This window comes from Caretta caretta, chromosome 5, assembly GCF_965140235.1.
Source record: "Caretta caretta isolate rCarCar2 chromosome 5, rCarCar1.hap1, whole genome shotgun sequence".
In the NCBI taxonomy this organism is placed as follows: Eukaryota; Metazoa; Chordata; order Testudines; family Cheloniidae; genus Caretta; species Caretta caretta.
The window spans coordinates 82,251,892-82,264,415 of NC_134210.1; the positions used below are offsets into that span (position 1 = coordinate 82,251,892).

The window sequence follows — 12,524 nt, forward strand, 5'->3', positions numbered from 1 at the left end:
AAACAGAGGTAGGTTTGAATCCAACAGCCATCTCTCTCATAAAGGCACAATTCTTGATTTCTTACTAGCAAATAGACTGATGCTTTATGATTCAAGAAGACTGTTTTCCTTGAATGCACAATAAAATAAGAGGAATTCTGTAAGGAGAGATTTTACCAGGATGGATGTTTAAGAGAACTAAAAAATTACTATTTTTTTTAAACTTGGAGATAAATTCCAGTATTTGTCAACACAGAAAGCTTCAGAATGTCAATGGATTTGCAGTATTACAAGGGAAAAATTCTGATTCCAGACACAGCAGCACTTGGCTATCTATTTTCCCTCTAAACAAATTACAGTAATGGTCAAGGGAAGCTGTTTGCCTATTCATCTTAAGATGAGAGAATTATTCTGAATTGTGGGTGGTTTTTAATTTCTATGAATTCTTTGCTGCTGATGGCTGGAACAAAATGTTTGTATTTTGCTCTAGATTGTTACCCCTTAACTCTGAAAAAGCTGGATACATAAAATATAAAGAAAAGGAGTACTTGTGGCACCTTAGAGACTAACCAATTTATTTGAGCATAAGCTTTCGTGAGCTCAGCTCACTTCATCGAAAGCTTATGCTCAAATAAATTGGTTGGTCTCTAAGGTGCCACAAGTACTCCTTTTCTTTTTGCGAATACAGACTAACACGGCTGTTACTCTGAAATCTACATAAAATATAATTTCTCTACTATTAATATAGATTTTTGCAAATATATAATTTCTTATTTACCTACAATAATTATTCTACTTTTATTATTCCTATTTAGAGAACTATTAAAAGAGATGCTTTTTGGCTGACTAATTAAACGCTTTCATGGGTAGTCAGAGTAATTTTAAGACTTAATTCTTACAACCCTATACACTGAAAGCAAAGGTGGGCCACACAAAAAAAGAAACAAAAATAGTCTTAAGGGCCAAATTCAGCAACTCTTATTTATGGTAAGTAGTCCCGAGATCACTGGGACTTCTAGTGTAAGAATTACTCACTGTAAAGATTAGAGAATCAAGCCCTAAAATAAGGAAAGACTGGATGGAACAGGGTTAGGGTAGACTTGTCAAGTGGAAGGTTCAAGAGGCCTTGTGTCTCCATCCTCATGAACAGATGTTTGGGTATATGTAGCTGAGCACAGATGCAATCCGTACTTCTGTTTTTGTGCCTACAAAATATTACAGATACAGTTCTGAGTAGTTGTGCCTCTAATTACTACATCTAAACCACAGTCAAGTAGCAAAGAGTGTAATTAATTAGCACCTAGCTGCCATTTATGACTTTGGAGGTCTCCCTGTTAGCATACAATTCAATAATTCACAATTTTAGCAGGAGGTTTGGATGGGTAAAATTGTGCAAAAAATTATCCCCTTTAGTGTTTCAATGCAGAAAACAACCAAGTCACAAAAGGATAATAATATCCCTTAAGGAGTTGGCTTTTTCCAAAAGATAACCGGAGTTGGCTCAAAGTCAGAGTAACAACTTTATACCAATACTCCAGTGTCAAGCAGTACAACACAGAGTAAATTTTCTGTATCTCTTTGTATTTAAAAATTTCCACGCTTGGACTGCTTGAGAGAAATATGACTCTGGTTATCTCAATTACTTTCCGAAGAAATATATAATTCTGACACCTAACCATAGTATGCTCCGACTAGTTATTTTCCAAATGTACTTGTATATTATAAACTTTTCATTTTAATATTGGAGCAATATGTGAAGTGTTCCCTTCCCAAGCCTTACCCATGCAGCCTTCTCCATCAGGTCTACGGATCATTCCAGGAGGGCAGATACACATGAAGGTGCCAATCAAGTTTTTGCACATCATGCCTCTTGATTCACAGTCATGGAGACCTTCAACACATTCATCCAGGTCTGAAAAAAAATGTAGTATATGTTGTATTTCAAATAAAGACCTAGTCTGAATGCTTTCTCATAGGTTCAATTGTAGAAGACAACTAGTATTTGTTGTTCAGAAAATATTATTTTTATTTTTCTTCTTAACCCCAAACTGTTTTTATTAAGAGTAAACGAGGTGACAGGCTACTTGGGAGGGTTGGGGGGGTGGGGAGAGGCATGTGAGCACTGCAATTAATCAAAAGCCCCTGAGATCCCTTGTAATTTGCATAAAATCAAGCAAATACCAGCTACCTTCATCTTTAACACTGTTACAGAGAGGACATCTTCCAGCATGAAATGCTCCATCTTGATCTAAGTTTTTGTGACAAGTGGAGACAACAAGGGCCCACCAGGTGATATTCTGTCTTGGACACAATGCTGAGTGTATCAATTTGGTGCATCATATGGTAGGTCCTGCTGCAACATTTTATTAAAAAGGCTGCACACAGGATGCACTGAAGAAAAACTTTTGACCGTACTTTGTCTATTACTGGGTAACAGGTATTGGGAAAAATTACATTTCAATAGCCATTACTTTCTAAAACTTTTTTTAAAGTTAATTACCTTTGCACATCTTTTGGTCTTCTCTCAGTTCATAGCCAACCGGACAGGTGCATTCATAGAAACCGTAAGTGTTGATACACCGAAAAGCACACAGCAAAGGGTTCTGAGCACACTCGTTTATGTCTGAATAGTAAGGAAAAGGGAGACTGAATGCTATGTTCCAGCTTAATTGTAATAGCACCACTGGAACTTTCTTTATACCCGTATTTTCTGTGTTACCATCTAAAAAGTGTTAGAAATCAATTCTTCATTCTGAGAATTTTTTTGTGTATTTCTGAGGCAGCATAAACAAAAAATAAATGTATCCAGGGTATCCTCATATATATTGCATTTTTTAACATATACACTTCTAAAGCCACCTTTAAGGTTAGAGTTGTAGGTGTTTTTGTATTTTGGTTTGTTTTGTTTTTGGCTGGGATTTTACTATATGGAACTATTTACAATAGACAGTCTTTTCAAGGATGTGATAAGCCAGCATTTCCAAAGCTTCTGAAAGCTGAGTCCCTATTCAGGAAAGTAAACTAATCATGCCCTCCTTCAGACCCACCATGTGTTGTTAAAGGCCTATCCAAAATGTATAGATCTTCATAATATGATCCTCTCTCTCTGCTTTCTTACATGTTTTGTTGAGCAATGAAATAGTTAATGTTGACAAGTAAAGTATTATTAGTGGCATTTGACTTAATACCCATTGAAATAAATGGGGCAAGTCACACTCCAAAGCTATTGTGTCAGGTTCTCTGCAAACTCAGGCAAACACTTTTGAACCAATTACACTCTGGTCACATTTCCAAGGTTTTCTTTGCGACTATAACAGCTAGACCCTTATTTTCAAATTAAAGCTGAGACTCTGGAGAACAGTTGAGTAGCCTATCTATGTCCCTTCTCTCCCTCCATCTCTGCAGGCCACACCCTAAAATTTGGGAAAAACTAAGAAGCAGCGTATTTGACTAATAAAATGAACACACTTATCTGCACTCACATGCCACGTTAATGGCCGTTACAATCTATTGATGAGGAAATTTAAGAGGTTCAGTTATTCTTAGAAACACTTCTATCAGGTAACATATTTCTCTAGAGCTGGGTGAGGAGAAAACTTTTCCTTCAAAAGGAATGTTAGCAGAGTTACACTGCACCACACACTAGCTAGGTCATGAAAAGTGCTATTTTTGCAACATTTTCTTTTACACAGCTCATTTCAGAACCCTAGACTTTATTTTTCATTGGCATATTTCAAGAGGAGAGATTCCTTTTAACTTATAACTTTGACTTTGTAATAAAAACCCAATACACACATTATGATAGTGCAAACGCTGGATGGAAAATAAAATACTTTAAATATAAGAGAAAAAGAGGAGGTAAAACGGAGGAAATCATGATTTACCTTCACAATTCATCATTGGGCCTGGCTCAAACCCTTCATGACAGTTACATTCAAAACTACCAATCACATTAGTGCATGTGCCATTTCCACATGGATTGCCAATCAAACATTCATCAGTATCTAGGATGAAATAAATAAAACACAAACTTCAGAGAACTGGGACACAGGCTAAGTGGTATTTTAAGTTTATGAACTTTAAGCATTGCTATCCTTGCCAATGTACAGTCTGCCTAATGTAGAATCAGTACTTACCTACACAGTGCACTCCAGTGTAATCTAAGTTGTATCCCATTGGGCACTCACAGCGGAATGATCCATCAGTGTTGATACAATGACCATTTGAACAAATGCCTGGGCTCTCAAGACATTCATTGACATCTGAAAAATAGAAAACTATGTAAACTATTATCTTTCAGCTGTCGAACTCGACTATTTTTATATTAAATATTACATTTCTAATGAAAAGCAGGAAATGACCAAAAAGTAAGCATCTTGTTCTATATGTCTTGGGCCAAAATATAACTATGCAGTTTCAAAAATAGAATATATCTAGTAAGTTTTCTCAGTGCTCCAAAACTTCTTTCACCCTTGAAAACAAAACAAAAAAACACAAAATAAAAAAAAGCTTTACCAGAAAGAACAAAACAGCATTACCCAATAGCGCCTCACTTAACTGGGAATTAAAGATTTTCTAAGCAGTGTCAGAAATAAAGCAATACCTTCCCGTGTATCATCAATCCCAGGGATGGTTCCATGGCCGTAGGGACACAAATCCTGGAAAGCAACTGTATAGGAACATTTTAAACAATTATAAACAAATATGCTAAATAGATTAAAGTAATCAAAACCATTAAGGCAGCTAAATTTAATTAACACCAATGAAAAAGAGTGTGCTTTGGATAGAAATTCTTACCATATATTTTCCCTGTTATTGAGTTGCATTTTTCCCTTCTTGCTAGTTTCAACTGCAACATCCTTTACTAGTATTAAGCCTGAGTAATTGTGTTATAGTCTACAGAGCAGCTTTCTTAGCTAAGGTTACCATATTTGAACGTTCAAAAAAGAGGACACTGCATGCAGGGGGGAAATTTTGCTCGTGTCCCACCATCCCTGGCCCTGCCCCAACTCCACCCCTTCCCCGCTCTCATTCCAACCCCTTTCCCAAAATCTCCACCCCCTCTCCCAAATCCCCGGCCCCGCCTCTTCCGCTGAGCGCGCCACATTCCCCCTTACCCCGCTACACAAAACAGCTGTTTCGCGGCGCAAGCACTGGGAGCTAGGGGGGAAAAGCGGGCACTCTCTTGAGTGATCAACATTCACTTTCTTTCTTGAATGATCAACTCTTCTTTGGGGAAAAATAATAATGCAAAATCCCGGACGTTTTTAGATATTTAAAAATTCCTCACGGATGGTGATTTAAGAACCAAAAAGCTGGACGTGTCTGGGACAATACGGACGTATGGTAACCCTATCTTAGCACATAATCATTTAACGCTTCTCCCTCAGTTTGTTTACTGTAAACCAAAGAGTAGGGTAACAAACCAAATGCAGTGACAGCTTTTGTGTTTCTGGGCACTAACCCACATTTTGCCTTTCCCCCTGTCCCAAAGCAACAAGAACTACTGCCGGAAGCTAATTTACAGCTGTGCAGAGGCACTATTTTGACTTTACATTTCAGTCTTTTCCTAGACGTATTATAAACCATGATATATACCTTCTTCTTCCTTGGGGCAGAGCTCACAAGGGTCACCCCATCCCTCTCCTGGCATCTTACTGCAGCAACATTTTGCCTTGGTGGTGTTGAAAGCCTTTGGGACAGAGCACTTCCCATTTTCAAAGTTAGTAAAACAGAAGCTCTGCCGGGTATCTAGAAAAACAAACAAAAAAAGCAACAGTAATAAGCTAGGTATGTAAAAAACCCACACATTCTATATGACAAACTCCTGCCTGATTAGAGAAGGAAGTATCAGAAAATGAAAGTGATAATTCTAGGCCTGAGTTTTCACCATTATTTTAGGGAATACATCTCCCACCCAGACAACAGGATACCAACCCTTTTATCCACAACTGCTGTCTGCTGCATTCAGTGTTGAAGTGAGGACTAAGGGCTTGTCTATACTTGAAATACTACAGCGGTGCCACCGTAGTGCTGTGGCTGTGCCGCTGTAGCACGTCCGTGTAGATACCACCTACGCTGAGGGGAGGGATTTTCCCATCGTCGTAGGTAATCTACTTCCTCGAGAGGCAGTAGCTAGGGTCAATGGAAGAATTCTTCCGTAGACCTAGCACTGTCTATACTGGGGTTAGGTTGGCTTCACTACGCCCTTCAGAGATGTGGATTTGTCACATCCCTGAGCAACATTGCTGGGTCAACCTAACATTTTAGTGTATACCAGGTCTAAGACTTTCTTGCACATTATTCACCCTCTGCAGGACAGCAGGAACCATCATTACACAGGCAAAAAATACCTCCACTTCTGCCTTTACAGCTCCTCAAAGCCCCAGACTCTGCCAGCCTGGGGAACAAGGAACTGAGCTCCAGACTCAAATGTAGTTTTCCTTCAAGTAAAGTAGTATTTTTGGAGTACACAAAGAAAAGGATTTCTTGCAAAATTTGAAGGCAAGTTTCCTGTTGGCTTAGCATTTGCTGGACGCAGCAGAGCATGGTGCTAATCATGATTGTCTGCTCTAGACCCTGGCCCAGTGCTGGTTCCAGCAGGACAGTACACCATCTTGGCAGAGGTGAATGGCATCCCAATGCTAGGGGCTGTGGGGAGAAAGGTGTAGAAGCCAGTGTAGAAGCTCAGACACTGTGCCTCCCATGCTATTTATAACCACAAAGGGAGCCCATCTGGGCAGGGAATCCACCCTTAAAAGAACCAATGAGTTCTTTAGTTTTATAAAAAGGATTAAAGGGCACAGTGACTGTTGGTTGTATTGCTAAGTTGTACCAGAAGGTAAGAGAGATTTATTGTCTTCCGTAGAGCATGGTGCACCATGTGACAAACATTTATTTTACTGGGAGGACCTAATCAATTTAGTTTTAACATAATAAACTTGTAATAAGAGCATGACATGGCAACAATCCTGATGACCAGTGCGAGGTTACTAAAGAGTCCCCACTCTTCTTGCAAAGTTTCTGTTAACTATTGCGGTCAGTGATAACATGCTTTAACCCTGCATCTTACCAAAACACCTTCGTCCATTGTCAGACAGCACAAAGCCTATGGGACAGATACATTGAAAGCCTCCTGGAGTATTAGTGCAGGAGCCAAAGAGACAGATGTTGGGGTCTTCATTGCACTCATCAATATCTGCAAATAATAGGAGAAAAGATTCATCATTAGCCCACCTGGCATCAATTTTGTGTATTTCTTTGATATCTGAAAAGATTTGACTTCAGCCACACTCAGTACTCTGTTCAAGCAGCAAAACAGACACATTAAAGCTCCCCCTTCTTTCCTTTTTAAAATAGTGATTGAAATGTGAAATTTTCCACTTGTTTATTGGTTTTCATTATCCCGTACAGTTCTAACAGGGTCTGCTTTTTGTCTTCTGAATCTGTATCCTTCCTGTGCCATCAGACGTCACTTTGGGCACGTCTTATTGATACTATAAACGTTAAATGTTTTCAAACCACAATGGGAGCAGATATTTTAGGACAAGGAAAAAGATTCTTTGGAAACATGAAACAAAGAAGAGTTTTAAAAAGGTGTTTTTTCCCCAAGTTCTGAGTGAGTCTAAACGTGCAACTGCATTCTAAGTGTTCTTGCCCGACTTCAGAAAGAATGGAGCCCCCATGGCACATGCACACATTAATATTTATGAATGTTTTCTGCAGCCACTATTGATTTGTAGTATATACAAATGTTTCTTTTAAACCCTTCACTTTCAATCACTTTAAAAAAAAAAACACAACTAGGTGTGTTTAAACATGTGGGATTTAAACATGTTATAAGTTAAACAAAGAAAAATAAAGGAATTTTTACTCTACTACAAATACTTTTTAAGTTCTAATTATGAAGTAAGATATGAACAGAGGAGAAGCAAATGGAGAGAGTTTGCCTGGGGGGAGAGCCCACACAGGATTTTGCCTTTCAAGCTTCTGGGAGCAATAAATACATCTGAAGAGGCTCTTGATACATTACAAGGCAGGAAATTTAGATAGTGAGGTTGGCTGTTGAAACCTGCATAGGATGTGCCATGTTCTCCTGGACGATAGAAGTGACTTTGTCTGTACAAAGTGCAAGCTGGTCTCCATACTGGAAGAAAAAGGTTAGAGGACTAGAGACCCATGTAATAACCCTGCATTGCATCTAAGAAAATGAAGACTTCTTAGAGAGAAGTCAGGATTTGGTATTGCGGGCACAGCATGCCAAAGAATTGGAGAAGGCAGCGGGGGGGGGGGGGGGGGGGAGACTGAAGAACAAGGAAGAAAATTGGGAGCATGTTCCTCGAAAAGAAGAAAAAGGGGAGAACCAATATATCCCCAACACAGATAAAGGTAAGCAACTTTCAGGCTCTCTGCACAGGTACTACTGCTGAGAATGCCTTGATAGGGTCACCTGAGGGAAGGGATCAGAAGAAGACCCCCGTTGACTGGAAGGCATGGGATGCATTGTCCTAAGGATGGGGGTTCCACGACCACCACTCCCAAGAGGAGGAGAAGGGTTGTGGTGGTTGGGGACTCTCTCCTAAGGGAGACGGAATCATCCATCTGCCATCCAGACCAGGAATCCCGACAAGCGTGCTGCTTGCCTGGAGTTAGAATTCAGGATGTGACTGAGTCTCTCCCAAGACTCATCAAGCCCTCGGACCACTACCCCTTCCTACTTATCAACATGGGCACCAACAATACTGCCAAGAATGACCGTAAGTGGATCACTGCAGACTACATGGCTCTGGAAAGAAGGATGAAAGAGTTTGGGGAACAAGTTGTGTTTTCGTCCATCCTCCCTGTTGAAGGAAAAGGTCTAGGCAAGGACCATCGAATTGTGGAAGTAAATACGTGGCAACGCAGGTGGTGTCAGTGTGACGGCATTTGCTTCTCTGACAATGAGCTGATGTTCCAGGAAAGAGGATTACTATGCTGGGCTGGGCTCCATCTATCGAGTACTGAGAAGAGCATGTTTGGACGTCGTCTGGCTAACCTGATAAGGAGAGCTTTAAACTAGGTCCTATGGGATATGGTGACAAAAATCCGGGAAACGCACATCTAGGCTCAAGTAACAAAGACAAGGGGAAGGAGCTAACTTCTGGAGAAGGGTCTAGAAATCGCAACTGCATTAAAAAGGCAAAAAAGAAAAGCAACAAGGCAATCTGCAAAATATCTTTGATGTCTGTATAGAAAGTCAAGGAATATGGGAAACAAGCAGGATGAACTGGAAGTCATGGTACATGAAGAAAATTATGACTGAATTGGCATCACAGAGACTTGGTGGGGCAACTCCCATGATTGGAGTATCAGCATTGAGGATACAGCTTGTTCTGAAAGGACAGGTATGGAAAAAAAGGAAGAAGTGATGCACTGTACATCAAGAACGTATACACTTGCCTGGAGGTCCAAGGGAAAGTGAGTGACAGACCTAACTAGAGTCTCTGGGTGAGAATAACAAGGAAAAAGAACAGTAGCGATATCCTGGTGGGGGTCTAGACCACCAAATCAGGAAGAGGAAGTGGATGAGTCATTCTACAAGCAGGTAACACACATGAGCTGGTATTACCTGTTATAAAAGGTATTACCTCACCCACCTTGTCTCTCTAATATCCTGGGACTGACATGGCTACAACTACACTGCATAAAACCTAACCACTAACGTGGCAAGTATCCAGTAGGAATAAGAGGGTGTCCCCCTCCAACAAACCCTGAAACTAGGGTATATAAAACTGAGCTCACCATATGCTTAAAAGAACTGACAGAACCTAACACAAGAAACTGTACAATCCTAAATGTGACAGATGCCCAGACCAGCTGTGTGGAAAGGACTCTTCCCCCATCCCAGGGTTAAGAGGATAAGAAGAAGTGGTGAGATTTCATTTCAAAGACTGTATGTATTTCCCCTTCTGTTTGTTAATATAAATAACTGTAGGTTATCTTGCCGAGTCTACACTCTCTAGTGAGAATTCAAGTAAACATATTTTAGATTTTAACTCCTTTATAAATCCAAGAAAATTGACCTAAGAGAGATTGAAAAGAATTGTTTTAAGCAATCATTTTTAATATTCAAAACGTGTCCCTTTTGGACTAATGTAGTCAAACAGAAGTAACCACACTCTTCAAAGTGCCTTAAAGACAAATCCACCCTTGGATATGTGATGTGTAAGGTACTAAATAATTGAGAATTGTTGATAAGTAAATGTAATAAGAAATGTTGGTAATTTGCATGGTTCTTTAATATAACTTCTGAGCCTCAACTCTTATGTGTAATAATTTCTTGCAGGTCTGTACTGTGTGTGTGGTATATACAATTGGTTGTGTCTATATCTGAGTGGTGAACGGTTGATTACATATTTATGTGGTTCTGGGTGAATTAATAAATTGTTGGTTGGTTAAGAATAAGCAAGTCCTGATTTGAGAAATACTGTTTGAGATAAAAGTTGATCTAGTAAACTAACACTCCCTGGACCCAATAAAAAGGGGTTATCCTACTGGATTTGATTATATAGTGGCAAACCTAATTCGTTAGACTTCAGGTTTAAAAATATAATTGGCACCTTGGCATACTCATAAATTGACTCCCCCACCCCCCATTTCATGCTTACAACGGACTTGAAAGTGCCTCCTCTTTTGCAGGTAGGTTTTTCTCATGACTGGTTATCTACTACTCAGGAGTACAGACTGCACTTTGGGATAGCGGCCCAGTTCTATGCCTGAGAACCACAGCTCTAGGGTGCAGATATGACAGATTGGGGTGCGTTATGGTGCTCAAGTCCTGTATCAGGAGACCTCCTGGGAGAGGAAAGCAAAATGACACTTGCAGAGAAAGAAGCAGCTCCAGGAACTGCGCTTGGTGAAAGTGCCTGCTCAGGGAATCTGATACATTTTGCAGGCATGGCAGGTAGACTACTGAGCTAGCGACGCAGTGGGATACGCTCCAGTTCCACAGTCTTAGTGATTCTGCACATAAGTATTAGGATCTTGCTCCCCCCCTCTCCCCCAGTGATTTATATAGTACATTGCTGCTCTGTTGTCCAGTATTACCTTGACTGAGCGGCCCTCAATGTTGTGGAGGAAAAACTGGCACTTATAGAGAACTGCCCTGAATTCTAGAACATGGATGTGGAGACAAGCTTCTTGAGGAGTCAGTTTGCTGTGGGCTGTGGAACCTGGAATCCCAATGCAGTAGAGAGGCATCCGTAGTGATGACGACCCTTGATGGGGATGAACGCAAAAATGGAACTCCCTCACAAATTCTGAGAGGACCAACTGAGAGTAGAGAACTCTTGGAGGTATGGTCACTCACTTGAAAAGACTGATGGGGATGTAAACCATTGAGAGCCAGGTCTGAAAGCACTGAAGGTGAGGTCTTGCATGGTGCATCACAAACATGCAGGCTGACGTGGTCTAAGAGCTGCAGGCAAGCCCTTGCTTTGGATTTGGGCTCTGCTGTAGAGTGGAGATAAGCATGGCCGCCGTGGTAGACCTTTTTGCAGGTAAGTATGCTCTGGTGGCTAAGTCCAGAGTGGCTTCAGTGAAGTCTGTGTGCTGTACCAGTGTTAGGGTAGACGTTTCCAGGCTTAGACAAAGGCCCAGAATGTAAAATAAGACTAGGGCCATGTTTGTTTCTGACTGGACCTCAAGGAGGATTCAGTTGCCCAGATACAGAAAGATGGTTATTTCCCCCGTCCCCTTGCAGTTGAGCTGCAATGGCAGAGAGGACCTTTATAAAGGTCCTCAGAGCAGCTGAAAGGCCAAAGGGGAAGGCACAGTACTGGTAATGCTCTGTACCAACAACGAACCATGAGATGGGTGCTTAGCTACATGAAAGTGTGCAGCCTAAAGGTTGAGGACAATGTGGAATTAAGGATGGAATTAATGTTGCTAGGGTCAATATCTTGAAAGGCTGCAAAAAGATAAAAAGATATACACAGTTATGAGGTCTAGTATCAACCTCCACCCTCCTCTCCTTTTGGGAACTGGAAAGTACCTGGAGCAGAACCCTCTTCTGACAAATTTTGGGGGGAAATGGCTCAGTCACTCCCAAAAGTAGAGATTGAATCTCCTGATTTAGGAGACCCATGTGAGAAGTGTCCCTGAAGAGGTAGGGAAATGGGCAGGGGGGATGGAATGGAAATGAATGAAATATCCTGTGGAAACCACCTCTAGGATCCAGCTTCTGATGTGATGAGTTCCCAGGCAGGTAGAGGGGAGATCGTCCACAAAGAGCAGATGGAGAGTGGTTTTATGCAACATGAGATCCAGAAAAGGGGGTGGTTCATGACCCTTGACCATGCTATCAAAATGGCCATTTGATGGAAGGTGCAGACTGGGAGGTCACCGTTGAAGAGGGCCCCTTCTTCTGACGTCTGGAAGAGTTCTGCATATCTTGTAGAGGTCTGGTATTTAAAAGGTTGAGAACATTGAGCAAGCTACGATTTGCTAAATCATCTTTTTATTGTAGGCATATAGATCCGAAGGGATCACAGAGTCATCCTGGAATC

The 12,524-nt window shown here is 40.8% G+C and overlaps 1 protein-coding gene across 2 annotated transcripts in view; it reads right to left on the bottom strand.

Annotated features, from left to right (window-relative positions):
* FBN2 (fibrillin 2) overlaps positions 1–12,524 on the bottom strand; it is a 254,961-nt gene that overhangs the window by 26,282 nt on the left and 216,155 nt on the right. For both annotated transcript variants that reach the window (XM_048851711.2, XM_048851710.2), the window contains exons 49-55: positions 7,052–7,177; positions 5,578–5,730; positions 4,583–4,648; positions 4,116–4,241; positions 3,864–3,983; positions 2,480–2,602; positions 1,760–1,891 (exon numbers count right to left, since the gene is read on the bottom strand). In XM_048851711.2, the coding sequence (XP_048707668.2) occupies positions 1,760–1,891; positions 2,480–2,602; positions 3,864–3,983; positions 4,116–4,241; positions 4,583–4,648; positions 5,578–5,730; positions 7,052–7,177 (846 nt within the window). The remainder of the gene's footprint in view (positions 1–1,759; positions 1,892–2,479; positions 2,603–3,863; positions 3,984–4,115; positions 4,242–4,582; positions 4,649–5,577; positions 5,731–7,051; positions 7,178–12,524) is intronic.